Genomic DNA, 18,587 nt, shown 5'->3' on the forward strand with positions numbered 1-18,587 from the left:
CGGAAGCAGTGGGAATAGCCCTTTAGGGACTTCTACTTCCGATATTCGGATATTTGGTATCGATGTTTTACCAGCGATACTTCATCAATATCGATACACACCTCTCAGTATCTTAAAGACTCAAAACAACCCTGTAAAGAAGAACGAACGAAGCAGGAAACTTGCTGTTTCCTGTGCCATTTTGATGCATCGTATGCATCCATGCCATCTCATCGGCAATGCCAATTTAACAGAAATTTTTGTAGATTAACCTACAGGTCCGAAGGTACAATCTACAGAGCCATGCAAGCGGCTCTTTTCGAAAACAGGATCAATTATTAACCCATTATGGACCGGACCTAGATCCTGATTTTTCTCCAACGCGATTTTCACAACACAGGCTTGTATTGTTCTCATCAAGAAAAAAATGGTGAAGAAAAAATTTTCCGACTTTCTACAACCGAGTATTTCACTGTTCGTTTTTCCGAATAGTGGGCCAATGTGTGATAACGAATCAATGAATCTTGAATCATATGATTTCATTGAAATTTATCATTTATGTGGTTCAAGAGCTTCAAAACATTTGGGATGTACATAAACATTACAGTTTTTACAGATGAATATTGTGGGTTTGTGACAATGCCTGCATCTTCTTGACTTTTCATCGTGAGCTCTAGCTGGAAAGTGTTGTCTAATACTTAAAATCAACGGGAGGGAAAATATATACCACATTTACTTCAGATACCCGTTGAATAGCTAAAGTTTCTTCATCATCACTCTCTTCCTCCAGTATAGCAAAAACTTCATGCATCGTCAATGCGCGGCGTCGATTCATTTTGATTTCTAAACATGAAGATCGAATCCACTATAGATATACTTCGAGCTAAGTAATCAAAAGACATGAAACTGATACTTACGAAAGCTTCAATACAGATTCAGTCCACATAAACAATAATAATTCGAAACCAATCCAGCCATTCAACTAACTGCGTTTGACAGTACGTGAACAAAGTGAATACCTATAGGACCACTGTTCGGAAAAACGAACAGTCATTTTCGATCAAGGGGGAACGAACGTTGTAATGCTCGTAGAGTAGTGATAAATGGTACAAAATAAAAGTCATCCATTAGTTACTAGAATATATCAATATCAATAGATTCCTATTATTTTTTTCAGTTTTAAAAGTTATAATGAAAAATTGTGTTTTTAAACACATCTGCGCAAAACGCTAGCCACCCTACGGGATGGTTGGGGAGGGGTGTCCAGTATATTTTTTTTGTAGTCAACATTCCCAGCTATCATATACAGAAGACGAAATTTTCTTATCTTATCTCAGTTATGCGTGGAGAATTTCTAAAGTACTGTTCGGAAAACCGAACACCCGGTCCATAATGGGCTAAGGAAAAGCTTAATCGACTTTCGACTAAGTTTCTGCAGAAGCTAGTGTTTCTAGATTCAATAAATTTATAGACCATTTTACGAACTGCCAGGTGTCACGTATTCTGTTGTTGATGTTGCTTTTACGTGCGTTATGTCAGCGGTTCCGAGCTTTCTGTCAAAATTTCATTCATAAATAGAGTTCAGAAACGTCTCGTAAAATGGTCTTTATGAATGGTTTAATTGAATTAAACGTTTTATCTTGAGGAATTAATAATAAAAAGAATTGACTTATGTTTTGAATGAACTGGTATCGCACAACGATACATTTAGGCATAGACTAAAGAGACATAGATATCCAAGTTGGGCTTCGCTGCATATAATCTCAAGGCAACACTCTGAACTTGCCATCTGTAGGCCGTTGGGTGAACTAAAGCATATCCACTCGGAAAAATATCATGGTATTAGCACAGATAACAGACATCCAAGCTAGAACAAAAAACTCCAGAAATCGTGTGTAAGATTTCAATTTCTCACTCGTTTGGAATGCTAACGACATCTTCCTGCAACTTGCGACTTTAACCACTTTAGTGATGGCAGCGCTGGTTTACGGTCAAAGCTGCCAGACGCATGAAAATTCTTACAGATTATACAGTCGCTGTTTATGCAACGATATAACATAGATTTTGTGAGGTTTATGTATTTATTTTTTCAAACCAACACTAAAACAAACAAATTTATCGCAAATATACAGAGGGATTGAATAAAGAAGTCGCAAATGCACACATTACGACTGCTCAAAATTTCTACATTTAAAAACGGCAACCATTCTTATTGCGATAATATCGATAAAAGCTGGAAAACTATCGATTCTATCGAATCATTGACCACTAAGTGTTCTTAGCGCCACCATACTGCGTATTGCGACATGCTAAAAAACCGTTGCGTCTTTTTACACATGAAGCAAAGTTAGCTTGGATATCTGTTATATGTGGTATTAGCAATGGGCAAGATCGATCCGATTTTTGCAAAATCGATCTTTTCTAGCCGATTTATAGATTTTTTGAATCGATTTCTCTGCGCGCGATCTTCTGCTGAATCGATCCTTTGGATGGCAAGATCGTTTTGACGTTGGACTAACGTCTATATCGAAGTTAGGCTCCTGAATTTGAAAATCTAGTATTTCAACCAGGGAAAACCAGGGAAAAGTGGTCAGGTTTTGAGCGCTTATATATCAGCCATTTCTTTTCAGAATTTCGGGGTTTTGGCATCAACCGATCAGAAATTCTTTTACGGTTGAATTTATGTAACAAAAATAACCTTTCGTTCGAGATACACTATTGAAAAATTGATGAATCACATCGATTGTCTAAATCATACCGAGCAACCAATCACTACCTCTCTTCACAAGCATAGTCGACACTAACGGATACAACCGATCTGACTTTGTAAACAGTCTCGCAGCTTTCAACCAATAACGAGCGCGCTTTCGGTAGCTGCAACAGGTGTTTCAACACCGTTTTAAAATGCTTCTTTTATCATGACCACTGAACAGATTCTAAACACCAATGGCTTGATTGATAGGGGAAATATTGCGCAAGATTGTCATATAATAATTTAAATATGTTTTCGATACTAAACTAGATAAAAGTTGTGTTAAAAGTCGTGCACATTCGACCAATCACAAGCTCGCTTGTCCTTTGCTCGCGGATGGATTTTTGCTTTTGGCTATATAATAGCCTGCGTCGTCTCATAGCAGTCAACAGTTAACAAGTAGAAGGCCACTAGAACGGTCCTGAATAATAAGCAGCGGTGGCTGATTCCAGTGGCGAAGCTGAGCTGCAGCAGAACCAGAGCGGTGGTATCAGGCAGCAGCGGCGGAGGTAGTGGGCAGCTGCATTTCTTCATTTAGTTCGGTTCCCCTTCGATCTGAGTTGGACCCCACCAGCGGTCATCCAATTCAGATATCGTTGGGTGTAAACAGCCAGAAACTGCACGAGCCAGCACCGCCACTAGAAAAGCTACCGCCATTTAGTGTGTGTGCAGTGTGCACATATAGCGTATGTGCATCTGCATTGCTATGATATTTGCGATGATAGGGATGGCGCTGTTGCGTGTGTATAACTAGCTATAGCGTGTGTAAGACATAGCATGTGTAGCATATTATGGCTATTGCGTGTATATCTTCAGCGTGTGTACGGATAGTTATAGCGTGTGTGTGGATAGCTGCTGCGTGTGTAATGATTAGTTATAGCGTATGTATGGATAGTAATAGCACATGGTTGGATAGCTTATGCGTGTGTATAGATAGTTGTATCGGATGTATGGATAGGAATAGCGTATGTATGGATAGCTTTAGCATGTGTGTATAAAAAACTATAGCTACAGCGTGTGTATGAATAGTTTAACCGTGTGTATAAATAGTTATAGCATGTGTGTGGATAACTATAGCGGGTGTTTATCGAAGATTATTATTGTCATTAAAAATATTAAAACGTCTTAACGAACACGGTTGTGAATTTGATTTTACAGCAGCGATTTTAACTTCTTCAGCCAGTCTTTAATGATCGAGGAAAAATTACTGCCTATGAATGAACACTTATTTACTAGAAATTTCATTTAGATCAAAACAGGTTCTTTTTAGTATCATAAATTATTGATAAAAAGAGTTGCAAGTTTTCTTAATGAGCATTCATTAAATTTTCGTTTTTGTTTCTCGGTGCGCGGTTTTGATTTTGTTTCTCGCACACAGAAAAAGAAGCTTGTCGCTATTGTGAAAAATAACAAAACAATTAGAAATACTCTAAATCACAATTGAAGAAGTTAAGATATTTTCCTGTCACTCACCAAAACCTTGATAACAACTACCGAAAAACGTGTAATTAAGCTCTTGCTATATTAAGTTATTGAAATAAACGTATTTTTTTTAAATACATGAAGTTATATGCTGGGCTGGAGCTACCCTAGCATGAGTTCTATCGATTAAATGTCAAACAATTTTTAAATTTAAAATTTTCGTTTGAATCGTTCTGGGCTCCAATTTCAGATAGTTTCGTTAAGTTTGCTTTTTGCTTAGATAGGAAAATTAATTACCAATTCGCTCAATTGAATGATTGTCTTAATAGTGCGGCTACGAACAAAGGTTTGATTCGAATATGTATGAAATAACAGCGATTAAACAAAAGATATCCATTCTTTTAGTATATATTATTATTTATAACGTTTCAACGTCTCAGCGTTCAGAAATGCACTGTTAGATAAAATTGCAGCAAATACTAGAGTTGCAATTTTCTCTATTATTTGTTTTAATGGAATATAAGAATACCGTAGTCCAACGTCATACGGTCGTGTCTTGAATGCCACCCTCCTACTTTTTTTTCCGCCTGAAAAATAAATGTGTGCAAAACGGATTGAAAACAATACTGATTGCATTTATTGTTGCTAACGTAATCTGCGGCCGAATTCCGAGAACACTTTTCTTTGAAGAGAAGAAAATTTCTTTATTGATAGTATACGAAATGTTTTTCTTCTCTCCGAAGAAGTGTGTGCTCGGAATTCGGACACTGATCTGAAAAATGTGTCAATTTTTTACCGGGATGTCCATAGTTGGAGAATGGGCTAAAATTCAATAAACATGAAACCGAGAAAAACGCATTTCAAATGTTTTTGTTGGTTCAAACAATTGTCTACGTCCATGACAACTTTTTTCATGAGTATGTCACTACCCCCATATCCAGCATATCCAGCTTTTCACGAACGGTAATCGCGTATAGTGCACGCAGCCCATTTTGACGTTTTCTGTAGGTCAGGAAAGCTGGATAACCTTGTCGTCGGGTCGAAAAAGAACAATCCGCAGCCAAATTAATTTTTAACGCAGTAACCATTTTTTGCCTTTGTAAACGCGACATCAATAGACAAACCCGTGAGTGCGTCTTGAACTGTCCTACAGATCAGACGTTTTTTCGGTTGCTTGTGGACTGGTCTTTGACTGCCTATAGCTTCAAAGTTTGTGTTTTGTCAGTGTGTCTTTTAAAGACTACCTGAAAGTTATTTCCCATCAGTCTTTCTCAAGACTACCTACTTTTGAATTTAACATTTGTTTTAACTTTTTTCGTATCACCTGAAATGGCTGGACGGAAAAAGAAACCTCGCATCGCTGCGGGGAGGAAAAGAGAGGCATCTCTTTCTGACACATCGAGTGTCTGTAGTGACAATCCTTTTGATATTTTGCCTGAGCAAGAAGCTGGTGAAATGGAAGTTACCAATAATGAAACTATACAAAATGTAAAATCTTTAAAAAAGGAGAAAGTTCCACCTATTGTGGTAACTATTTCTTCTGAATTTAATATATTCAAAAAGGAACTTTCAACGTTTGTTTCTGACGTTAAAGTTACCTATCAAATTGGCCGTAGAGGTGAATGCCGCTTATTAGCCGACTCAGTAAAGGGTCGTGATCGTCTTGTTCAGTATTTAACTGACAAGATGTACAAATTTTTTACATATGACACCAAGAACGCCAAGCCGTTCAAGGTTGTCTTGAAAGGTCTCACCAACGATCAAACCGTTGATGAGATCAAACTTACTTTAACAGAATTACTTGGCATAGCCCCTACCCAAGTAATTCTAATGAAACAAAAATCACGAGGCGAAAACAGTCAGAGAACTGGAATTTCCCTTGTTAATTATTTAATTCATTTTAACCGCAATGAGGTTAACAACTTAAAATTTTTTGAAAAAGCACATGCTTTGTATATTGTGCGTGTAAAGTGGGAAACTTATAGGAAGTATGGCGGAGGTGAAAAGCATATCACCCAATGCCGTACTTGCCAACGTTATGGCCATGGTTCCAAATTCTGTAACATGGACCAAAAATGTCTTAATTGTGGAGACTCTTCTCACAAAAAGGACACATGTCCTGTGAAAGAGAGTAAAAATTTCCGCTGTGCGAATTGTAACGGCAACCATATGTCAAATTTTTATCAATGCCCAGTCCGTTTAGCAATTGTTAAGGCAAGGCAAGGTAAACAAAATTCAATTTCTCAATTAAAACCAACTTCAAAACAAAATTCTCCAAGCGTACCAGTGACGCATAGTTTACCTACTCCTTTGCATACCCGTTTAACTTATGCACAGGTTACAGGTAGTTCGAACATTATACCGCCTAGTGTTGGTAGTTCGAAAATGACCGTTAATATGGGTAAGCAAAACACGCTAGGAAATAATTGTACACCTATCACTCCAGCTAATATTGCTACCGAAAATATTTTTTCTAATGTCAACTGCCTGGGGCCTATTACGGCAGGTAAACTTTCTTTTTTGCAACAGGCAATGTTCGATCTTATGAACGCCATGTTGCAGGCAAAATCAATGTTTGAAGCCATTCAAATAGGCACGAATTTTACTATTGAAATTGTTTCTAATTTAAAATTTAGCAATGATTTTAAATAAAACAATTAAAATATTAAATTGGAATGCTCGCTCATTGAAGGCCAATGAGAATGAGCTTTTTAATTTTTTAACAGTAAATAATGTGCATATTGCAATTATTACTGAAACATTTTTGAAACCTAACATAAAATTAAAATATGATCCCAATTACGTGGTTCATAGATATGATAGGATTCAGGGTTCCGGCGGTGGAGTTTCAATTGTTATTCATCGCCGTATCAACCATCGTGGTCTTCCCCATCTTGAGACGAAAGTTATTGAAACTTTGGGAATTGAAGTTCAAACTGAACTTGGGATTTTATTTATTGCCGCAGCATATTTACCATTTCAATGCACACGCGAGCTCAAAAATTATTTTAAAGGTGATTTACAAAAACTCACCAGAAATCGTTCGAAATTTTTCATAATCGGCGATTTTAACGCTAAACATCGTTCATGGAATAATTCTCAAAGTAATTCCAATGGCAAAATTTTATTCAATGATTGTTCTTCAGGATACTATTCTATTTTGTCTCCGAATAGTCCTACATGCTTTTCTTCTGTAAGAAACCCTTCAACAATTGATTTGGTGCTAACAGATCAAAGTCATGTATGTAGTGATTTGATCACACATGCTGACTTTGATTCTGACCATCTTCCAATAACTTTTTCTTTATCACATGAATCAGTTTTAAACCCTATGAGCTCTGTTTTTAATTATAACAAGGCTAATTGGGAAAGATACAAAACTCATATTGAGAGAAATTTCAATAATGAGCTTGATTTGCAAAACGAAGTGAATATTGATTCCGCTTTGGAAGCATTAAAATGTGCAATTGTTGATGCCAGGAATTATTCTGTTCCAAAGGCTCAAGTGAAATTTGATTCACCAATAATTGACGAAAATCTTCAACTTCTAATTCGTTTGAAAAATGTCCGCAGACGTCAATATCAACGTTCTCGTGACCCTGTTTTTAAAACTATTTATAAAGATTTACAGAAAGAGATTAAACATAGATTTACTCTTCTGAGAAATCAAAATTTTGAGACTAAAGTTGAAAAATTGAAACCATATTCAAAACCATTTTGGAAGCTGTCGAAGATTCTTAAGAAACCTTCAAAGCCTATTCCAGTTTTAAAAGATGGTGAACGTTTTCTTGTATCCAATGAACAAAAGGCTCAAAGACTTGCTCAGCAGTTTGAGAGTGTTCATAACTCAAATTTGAATTTTGTGAGTCCAATTGAAAATGAAGTCACACGTCAATTTGATTTAATTTCTTCCCAGAATTTTTTACCTGCAGAAATAATTGAAACTAACTTGAATGAGATTAAATCAATTATTAAAAATTTCAAAAATATGAAAGCACCTGGTGACGATGGAATCTTTAATATACTAATCAAATATCTCCCTGAGAGCACAATGGATTTTTTAGTGAAAATTTTCAATTGCTGCTTCAAAATTGCATATTTTCCCAAATTATGGAAAAATGCAAAAATTACTCCCATTTTAAAACCGGATAAGAACCCAGCTGAAGTTTCAAGTTATCGACCAATCAGTTTGCTTTCTTCAATAAGTAAACTGTTTGAGAGAGTTATTCTTAACAGAATGATGTCACACATCAACGAAAATTCAATTTTTGCAAATGAACAGTTTGGATTTCGCCATGGGCATTCCACAACTCATCAATTGCTCAGAGTTACTAATATGATACGAGCTAACAAATCTGAAGGTTATTCCACTGGAGCTGCTCTTTTAGACATAGAAAAAGCATTCGACAGTGTTTGGCATAAAGGTTTGATTGCGAAATTGCAAACTTTTAATTTTCCAATTTTCCTAATCAAAATTTTAAAAAATTATCTTACTGATCGAACTCTGCAGGTTGTCTATCAGAATTCAAAATCTGATAGATTTCCTGTCAGAGCAGGTGTGCCTCAAGGTTCAGTCTTGGGTCCAGTCCTGTACAACATATTCACTTCAGATCTTCCTGATTTGCCTCCAGGATGCACAAAGTCATTGTTCTGCGATGACACAAGCATTTCCGTAAAAGGAAAAAGTCTTCGTGTCATATGCAGTCGATTGCAGAAAAGTTTAGATATTTTTTCTTCCTACTTGCAAAAGTGGAAAATCTCTCCCAATGCTTCTAAAACTCAAATGATAATTTTTCCGCATAAGCCTAGGGCTTCTTTCCTCAAGCCAAACAATAATCACGTTGTCAAGATGAATGGGGTTATTTTAAGTTGGTCCGACAAGGTTAAGTACTTGGGACTAATTTATGATAAAAAACTTATTTTCAAAGAGCACATTGAGAGTATACAAGCCAAGTGCATCAAATATACGAGATGTTTATATCCTCTCATTAACAGGAATTCTAAACTTTGTTTAAAGAACAAACTTTTGATTTACAAACAAATTTTTAGACCAGCAATGCTTTATGCTGTACCGATCTGGTCAAGTTGCTGTTCAACAAGGAAGAAAACGCTCCAAAGGATTCAGAATAAAATTCTGAAAATGATTTTGAAGCGTCCTCCTTGGTTTGGTACACTCGAATTACATAGACTTACTGGTGTTGAACCATTAGAAGCTATGTCAAATAAAATTATTAACAATTTTCGACAAAAATCGTTGCAATCCTCAATTGCTACGATAAGCTCTCTTTATAGCCAATAAGTTAGCAATTAAGTTAGTTGTAAGTTTACTTCCCCTTTTCTGACAAGTAGGTTTAAATCCCTACGAATGATAAGTCCTAATTGCGAAAGCAAACAAATCCTAACAATTAAAATTACAAATTTCTAACAGTGTTGAGAAGTCACCATTTGTGATTGGACACACATACTCATTATTTACTAATATTTATCATAAATACTTAAGCTACTAACAAATCCCCCCTTAAAAAAAAAAAAAATAGACAAACCCGTATGAAATTTGGCTAATTCGCATGCGTTGTGAAATATATCAAGGATTAGGGGTGGGTGAACGGCTCTTTTGCAAGAGCGGCTCTAAACCGACTCATGGTTCACAATGATTCACGAGCGTTGACAGTTCGTGTTGTCTCAGTAAACTTCGGATTCGCGCAAACCAAACAGTTCTGGTGCGCCCAAAGAACCGTTGTTCTTTTTCGTGAGCCGTTCGTTCTTTCGCTCTTTCCTAAGAACCGGTTCATATGAACGGCTCGTGAGCCGTTCGCCCATCCCTAGCGAGGATGAAAAGAACGACGAGACAAGTTTGCACCTCGAACTGAATATAAATTACCAGACCACAAGACCGTCTCGAAAGTTTGACATATATTGTTTACAATCATTACTATCTGATTGGTGTACATTGGGTGGCAATGGAAATTGACTTTGACAGTTTTATTTAGAAGTAGTGTTCAAAATTTCGCCTTCACGAACAGTTAGCAAAATTTCGATTTTTTGGATAACACCCGACCTCGACGTTTTATACATTTCTAATAACCAGTTCACATGATGTAATATCGCCCATCTTGATTTCAAATCCCATACTCCAAATTTTCCGTGAAAACTAGATGTATGTATGTTTCAAGATACGCGATAGCACGTGATATAGTGTGAACAAGGCATAAAACATTTGGCACAAAAAAAAACTATTACAAACTGTGCTTTTCTTCATAAGTCGAGAAAGTGAAATTTAGACCAAATACTCCTGAATTCCGATTTTGCTGAAATTTTGCATTGCATTGGATATTGAATCTACCATTTTGGATATTAGCCAACATTATTTCATATTTGCTACCTCTGCAAGTGCACTTTTTGAAAATTGGCTTCCGTAGGGACGTTGTTTACTATAGTTGTGGGTGTTTACTATCAAGCACCAATTTTTTGATTTAGGAAGAAAAGGCATATGCGCTTATTTTTCAACTATGAGTAGCGGGGTACTCGTTAACTCAAATATTGCAAAAGTTGAATTGAATGGTCGTGTATATGCCGTACTGTATTCTATCCTGCATGGTGTCGCGCTCGCCATTTTTGTTTATTTGAGTTTGTTCTGCGGATGTTCCGATTTTTTTATGAATTGGGTTGTTCAGCTATATCAGTTTTTCATATCATCTGAATGATCTGAATTTTCCAAGTAAAACGTGACTTAAAAAAAATACTATCTTTGTCCTTCGCTTTTTAAATCACGATTTAAACTTCTTGAAATCTGCTCGAAACCGCTACAATGACAGTTCGCCCATCTACCAACTGTCATTGTAACGATTTAGAGCGAATTTTTATTTTTCATTTAAAAACCGAAGGAAAATGATATAAAGTTTTAAAAAATCACGTTTTGCTTAGAAAATTACACTCTTTTGGATGATATATAAAAATCGGAAATCCGTGAATAACTTAACAACCCAATTAGAGTCAGGTTTTTTTTAAGCGGTTCTTTTATACGCGGATTTTTTTACGAGTTTTTTTTACGCGGATTTTTTAATTAACGCGTTTTTTTACGCGGATTTTTGAATTAACGCGTTTTTTTACGCGACACCGCGCTAATTCAAAACAATTTTCGCGAATTCCCGAATTAACGTGGGTTTGAAACCAGAGACGTTTAAGTGTTTATCTAGTAAAAGACTTAGTCCGAAAAATACCCTCCGCCCACCGAAAGATCCGGAATGACCGTCAAAGAGGACATTTTTAAATACTGGTTCTAGAGCGTCTCGGGTTTTTTCTGAAGCCCTTCTTGCTGGACTACTTTACGCGGATTTTAAGAAAAACGTGTTTTTTACGCTGATTTTGAAATTAGCAAGGTTTTTTTTTACGCGGATTTTTGAATCAGCGCGTTTTTTTATGCGGATTTTCGAATTACCGCGGTTTTTATGCGTTTTTTTACAAGGTACGTATCCTCCGCGTAAAAAAAAACCTGATTGTATACAGGTTTGGATTGCTCTTAGTGCATCCGAAACAATAGACCATTTCACGAACTGACAGGTGTCACGGATCCTGCTGATGTTCTTGATGCTTTCACGTGCATTATGTCAGCGGTTCCAAACTTTCTGTCAAAATTTCGTTCATGAATCAAGTTCCCGAACGTCTCTGAAATGGTCTATGGGATGAGCGACAAAGGAAACTTTTTGTAGAAAAAAAAACGCTAAGAGTACACGCGGTTAAAGAAGATGGCAATAAACTAAAAAAGCCGTATCGTTAGTAGATGTTGTGTACGAAAACTCGATGAACATGATTAATAAACCGGAAAACGCAAACAAAACAAAATCTCCATAAATATAGCCAAAAAAAGTCATAAAAAGCTTATACCGAACAAAAATCGATTTTTTGTTAAATCGATTTTTCAGGCTCGATTTTCCTATGAATCGATTTTATTGATTTTGATTAATCGATTTTTGTTCGAAGATCGCCCATTGCTACATGGTATTCCTTATCATTTCAGTAGTGAGCTTGACCAGATACTTTCAATCAGATTTGTACGGCGGTTTTCAATCGACTTTACAATATAATCTAGATGATTTGCAATTTCAATTTATTACAACAAAACTGCAAAGAAACCTCGCGTAATTTTACAAATTAGCATGAGTCACAAAATGTAAACATCTCATAGATACGCTCATCGAACTGTCGAAGGTGACGAAAGCTTCACATTCATTTAATTTTTTTTAACATTGTTTATGTTGTACTTGACGTTCGTGAGTTTTGACGAAATAAGTGATGCTATGCTTTGCTACTCTAAGTGAATTTTGAGGATATTAGGAGACGTATATAACAACGATTTTCAACGCAGTAATGTAAACCTTAGTTGAAAATAGCGTTGAGCGGTATTCACCAAAATAAATATTGTATCGTTTTTAAATAGAACTTAAAAGGATGAGTGAAAATTTTCAAATTTGGTTTTCTCTGTTCTTTGCAAATATTAATAAATCAATTTAAACATTCAAGCAAACAATAGTGAAATTGATAATGAATGAGATCACAAACAATAATCTGCAACGGAAGCTACAAACCGAATAGGAGAACATTCTACAGCATTATTTGACGGCTGAGGCAGAACTATTAACCCAACCAGTTTCGCAAAGGGATTAAAGCCGTATAGTGGTTCTCAATCGACTATACCTGACTTTATACATTTTGCTCGAAACACCTTTATAACGGTGCCATCTGATGACCTTAAAACTGTGATTTTTAGCAAAATCGATTTATCATGCTCAATCCGCTAGATGAAAACAAAAACAAGATGGCAGTATCGTATAAGGATATTGAAAATTAGATGATAGGACCATACAATGATATTGAAAAACATGCTTCACCTTTCACCACCTTGTCGTCATCACCAAATTAACAGTATACAAATTAGTTCAATTTTCGTTCACGCGTAGCGAAACTCGTATCCGCTGCATACTGCAAGAGTAACGTATTGTGTACTAGTCATCTTTGGTTATGCTTAAAAACATATTGTTGAAACGACTATGAACGATTAGTCATACTATCATCAACATAAATAATTTATATCATGGTCATCTCACAATATACAACAACAAAAAAAAAGCAAGCAAGATAGCAATTACCTTAATATTTTTCTGTGTGTGCTCATTAAATGTAGTTCACCCAACCGCCATCATACTCGAAGGGGCGCCACATTTTTGTTGCCCGTATTGTTGGTTGAGTTGGATATCTATGTTTCAATAATCTAAGATTTAGGTATCGAAACGTTAGCCTCGATACTATCGGAATATCAGTACTTGCTCTCGATACAGGTATCGATCCTAAGTATCGATGTTTAATGGTATCGCAACGTCCCTATGAAGATTGCGTGGTTCGCTCTTCAACCCTGCGTAGTCTTTTGAAAACAGCCTACTAAGAGCGTTTCTCGGTTTCTTCTGTGGATTCCGTGAACGCGTTGTGTGCAAGACAAGCGTCATTACATTGCATACCTACAGGCAAAACTGAACGTATATAAACGCTTCAAACGGAAAGCAAGAGACTCTGTTTTTGTCGACTGTTGTTTTTTTATTCCTTCATTTTTATACAAAACCTTCATATACTGTTGGAAAACCTAACACAACTGCTAACTTGATTGTAATCCGTCAGTCATTTTTTATTTATTCACTACCAGATTCAGCAGGAACGGTCAAAAACTTCCGGAAGCCTTCGAACTGACTACCCACAACATCCTCATACCCCTGCAGCTCCTTCTTACAACGCTCATACCACGCCACCACTTTCGGGTACTTTTCCAACTTCACAAAGCAAAGATCGATCGCAGAAACACTGGCCACCAACGAAATATCCGCAATGGTTAGATGATCTCCGGCAGCGTAACGATTCCGACCAAGGTACGTCTCAAGGAATCCCAACGCATCGTACAGCTTGTCCCGTTGGGCTTCAGTTGAAGTCACTTTCTTGTTCCACATCGGCGAACAGTAAGCGTAAAACCGGCTGTACAGGGTTCCCAAATCGAAGTTCAGCCTGTGCTGGATCAAGGCTCGGGTTTTCGCATCCCGCGGGTAGAACGGGTGATTCTCTTTCGCATAGGCATCCATCAGGTAGGACAGAATCGCACGCGACTCACTGAGAACGAAATCACCATCCACCAAGGTAGGCACCGTGTGTTCAGGATTGAGCTACAATATTGTTAACCGTTATTACTCTCCACAAAGTATCTACCGAATGAATTTTCAACCAACCTTGATGAAATCCTCTTTCAGATGTTCCTCCGTTTCGAAGTTCAATATTTTAGATTTGATTTTCAGATCCAACTGACGGCCGAGTAGCAAAACAGACCAACATGGTGGGGACATCGAATGAATATAGAGCTCCATTTTAGCAGAAATTGATGACAAAATAATACCCAACTTCACTACTGGGCTTCGCTCGACGATTTGTGTGTTCCGCTCTGAAGCTCAACAGCAGCTTATATATATATATATATATATATATATATATATATATATATATATATATATATATATATATGTATGGTGCCGTCTGATTCAGAAACTCTTTTCGTTTACCATCCGTTGATAAGATAATAAATGTATACCCGCGAAGCAGCAATCTCGGGATGACTGGACGAAATGCGAAACGCGATGCCTAAATTTGGCTCGATTATGCAAACGAACGCGTGTTTTTATTTGAATTAGGTAGGCGATTCATAGACAAGCAGACGAGATGACTAGGGGAAATATTGTTACCGAAACGGGATTGGGTTGAAACAATTTCACAATCAGAATGTTGTCATTCACAGGTACCGTGACGTTTGCTGTTGAAAATCGGTGAATTGGTAAGTAGCCCTTAAGAACCGAGAAAATTCTATTTTATTAGCTGTTACAGACTTAATAAATTTATTCAATAGTTGTTGAAATTTTATCGATAAAAAATTACAATAATTAAAAATTATAGCCCAAACTGAAAGAAAATTGAATTTGAACTCGATTACCTAACAATTGGATGAAACTTGCGTGACTAGAAGACACCCAGGGAAGAAAAATTTGGGTTTAGACATTCTCAACATTTATTTTAATATTGACAACTGGAAATTTTTTTTCATTCCGCGTCGAACACTCGACAGAAACGGACGTGCAAAGTGGTCGTTCTATTACAATCCGGTCCGTGTGTACGAATAGCCAAACAAAAGAGTGTATTATTCAAGGCCATCAGTTGACAGTCGAGTCCGTGTCGCTGTGCTGAGTGATCTCACACCCGGCTCACTGCTGGTGGCTGTATTGGTGCTGCTGTACTGGTGCTGCTGGCTGCTTTGGGTGCAGCTTCGAACGATCGGACAACCACTGCTGGAAGGAAGAAGTAAAGAGGTACGTGTTCTTGTCGGCGCCAGTTCGCTAGTGCGCTACATTTAGCGCGATGGATATAGATCCCTCGCCTCCCGTGCCACCATCCCCGAACCCCCCTGACCCTGACCCTTCTGTTACCCCCTCCCCTGTTCATTCTCCAGTCCCCCCTCGCCCCAGGCTTTACCCGGACGGATCTCAACAGGGCAGCTATACTGTTTATTTTCGTCCAAAGGCAGGAGTGAATTCAAAGAGATTAAACATACTGCAAATTTCTAAAGACCTGACGAAGGGGTACAAGGCCGTGACCGAAATTTCCAAGGTCCGACCTAACAAGCTCCGTGTCGTGGTCAGTGATCTGGCACAGGCCAATGCTATCGCTTGCTCTGAGCTCTTCACACGCGAGTATCGCGTTTACATACCCGCACGAGACGTGGAGATCGACGGTGTCATAACCGATTCGAGTCTGTCTGTCGAGTGTATCCTAAAAAGCGCAACCGGTTGCTTCAAAAATACCGAAACACAGGCGAAGATTTTGGATTGTAAGCAATTGCGGTCCATGTCTCTCGTCGGCGGTAAAAAAGTTTACACTCCGTCAGACTCGTTTCGCGTTACGTTTGCCGGATCTGCACTCCCTAGCCACGTCTCGATCGACCGGGTTCGTCTGCCTGTGCGATTGTATGTACCCCGTGTTATGAATTGCACCAATTGCAAGCAGTTAGGCCACACAGCCGCCTACTGCTGCAATAAGGCACGATGTAGCAAGTGTGGGGAGACTCATGCGGAAGATTCTTGCAGTGTTAATGCTGAAAAATGTATTCACTGTGGGGAAAACCAGCATGAGCTCTCCACATGCTCGGTGTACATGCAGCGTAGAGATAAAATCAAGCGGTCACTGAGGGACCGTTCAAAGCGTTCTTACGCTGAGATGCTGAAGAAGACCGTGACCACTTCTACCATAACATCGAACCCCTTTGATCTGTTGCCCTCCGATGAAACCGATTCTGACGATTCATCAGCGGGAACATCTTATGCCAATCCTGGGGAGTCTAGGAAGAGGAAAAATGTTTCTTCTCCTAAACTTCCCCGTAAAGGTCCTAAGATTTCCCAAAGTGTAATGAAAAGTACGAACAAACCAAACAGTGCTGCGGAAAAACCGAAGCAAACTCCTCCTGGGCTTGCAAATTTAAAGTCCCAGAAGGAGTTCCCAGCACTGCCAGGAACATCTAAAACCCCAGTTGTTCCTTTTGCACATCCAGTTGATGAAACAAACTCTGGATTAGTGAAATTTTCTGACATTGTGGACTGGATTTTTGAAAATTTCAATGTACCCGATCCAATTAAAATTTTTCTTACAGCATTCCTCCCAACAGTTAGATCATTTTTGTATCAGTTGACTGCCCAATGGCCCCTCCTTGCAGCGATTGTATCCTTCGATGCCTAATTCAACTGCGTATATGAAGGATTCTATCTCTGTCTCACAGTGGAATTGTAGAAGTATTTTACCAAAAATTGATTCGTTTAAAGTTTTGATAAATAAAAACAAATGCGATGCATTTTCCCTTTGTGAAACTTGGCTTACTTCAAATATTGATCTCAACTTCCATGATTTTAATATTATTCGCCTTGATCGAGACACCCCATATGGAGGAGTACTTTTAGGGATTAAAAAGTGCTATTCTTTCTATCGTATTAACCTCCCCTCGAGATAACCGCTCCTCTTTAATCTATAACCTTTGCGATGACTTCGACATGACTATTTTAAACAACGGTGAAATGACACGTATCCCGAAATCTCCAGCGCGCTCAAGCGCTTTGGATCTATCTTTATGTTCGACGTCGCTACGGTTGGATTGCACATGGAAGGTAATCCTTGATCCTCACGGTAGCGACCATTTGCCTATTCTTATTTCAATTAATAACGGGTCAACTCGCATGCGACCAATTGACATTCCGTATGACCTCACACGGAATGTCGATTGGAAGTTATACGAGGAAATGATTTCAAAAGCGGTCGAGTCGATTCAACATCATCCACCACTTGAAGAATACAACCTCCTCGCGGGCTTGATTCTCGACGCCGCGTTGCAAGCCCAAACGAAGAAATATCCCGGCGTAACGATCAAAGAACGGCCTCCCACTCCGTGGTGGGACCAAGAGTGCTCCGATGTCTACACGCAAAGATCCGACGCGTTTAAGGCCTACCAGAAGGGAGGTGTACCTGGCGACTATTTACGGTATTCGGAGCTTAACACCAAGCTTAAAAGTTTGGCTAAAGCAAAGAAACGCGGATATTGGCGTCGGTTCGTGAACGAGACGTCGAGGGAGACATCGATTAGCACTCTTTGGAACACAGCCCGAAGAATGCGGAATCGCGTAACGGTCAACGAAAGCGAGGAGTCTTCAAGTCGGTGGATATTTGATTTTGCCAGGAAAGTATGTCCGGACTCTGTTCCTGAGCAAAACATTGTTCGCGATGCGTCTCCGGGCCACGACGCGATAGAATCACCTTTTACGATGGCAGAATTTTCAGTTGCCCTCCTGTCCTGTAACAATAACGCGCCTGGGTTAGATAGAATCAAATTCAACTTGTTGAAGAATCTACCCGGCAATGCCAAGAGGCGCTTGTTGATCTTGTTCAATAAGTTCCTGGAGCAAAACATTGTACCGCAGGATTGGAGGCAAGTGAAGGTGATCGCCATCCTAAAACCAGGGAAACCAGCTTCTGATCACAACTCTTATAGGCCGATTGCAATGCTATCCTGTATCCGGAAATTGATGGAAAAAATGATACTCCGTCGTTTAGACCATTGGGTCGAATCAAATGGTCTACTATCAGATACTCAATTTGGCTTCCGCCGTGCCAAAGGGACGAATGATTGTCTTGCGTTGCTTTCAACAGATATTCAGCTGGCGTATGCTCGCAAAGAACAAATGGCGTCTGCGTTCTTGGACATTAAGGGGGCTTTTGATTCCGTTTCTATTGACATTCTTTCGGGTAAACTTCACCGACAAGGATTTTCTCCAATTTTGAACAATTTTTTGCACAATTTGTTGTCCGAAAAGCA

General features: G+C 38.4%; 1 protein-coding gene and 1 long non-coding RNA gene across 2 annotated transcripts; both read right to left on the reverse strand.

Annotated features, from left to right (window-relative positions):
* Window positions 1-511: 511 nt before the first annotated feature.
* LOC129730672 (uncharacterized) lies at window positions 512-980 on the reverse strand. Its single transcript, XR_008728904.1, has 2 exons — window positions 897-980; window positions 512-822 (listed from the first exon to the last, which is right to left on the reverse strand). It is a non-coding gene; the product is annotated as an uncharacterized LOC129730672 (long non-coding RNA).
* Window positions 981-13,730: 12,750 nt separating this feature from the next.
* LOC129730629 (glutathione S-transferase 1-1-like) lies at window positions 13,731-14,653 on the reverse strand. The gene is made up of 2 exons (XM_055690112.1): window positions 14,419-14,653; window positions 13,731-14,355 (listed from the first exon to the last, which is right to left on the reverse strand). Exons 1-2 carry the CDS (start codon window positions 14,551-14,553, stop codon window positions 13,834-13,836), a joined length of 657 nt encoding a protein of 218 aa, XP_055546087.1. The 5' UTR covers window positions 14,554-14,653; the 3' UTR covers window positions 13,731-13,833.
* Between the last annotated feature and the right edge of the window lie 3,934 nt (window positions 14,654-18,587).

This window comes from Wyeomyia smithii, chromosome 1, assembly GCF_029784165.1.
Source record: "Wyeomyia smithii strain HCP4-BCI-WySm-NY-G18 chromosome 1, ASM2978416v1, whole genome shotgun sequence".
Classification (NCBI taxonomy): domain Eukaryota; kingdom Metazoa; phylum Arthropoda; class Insecta; order Diptera; family Culicidae; genus Wyeomyia; species Wyeomyia smithii.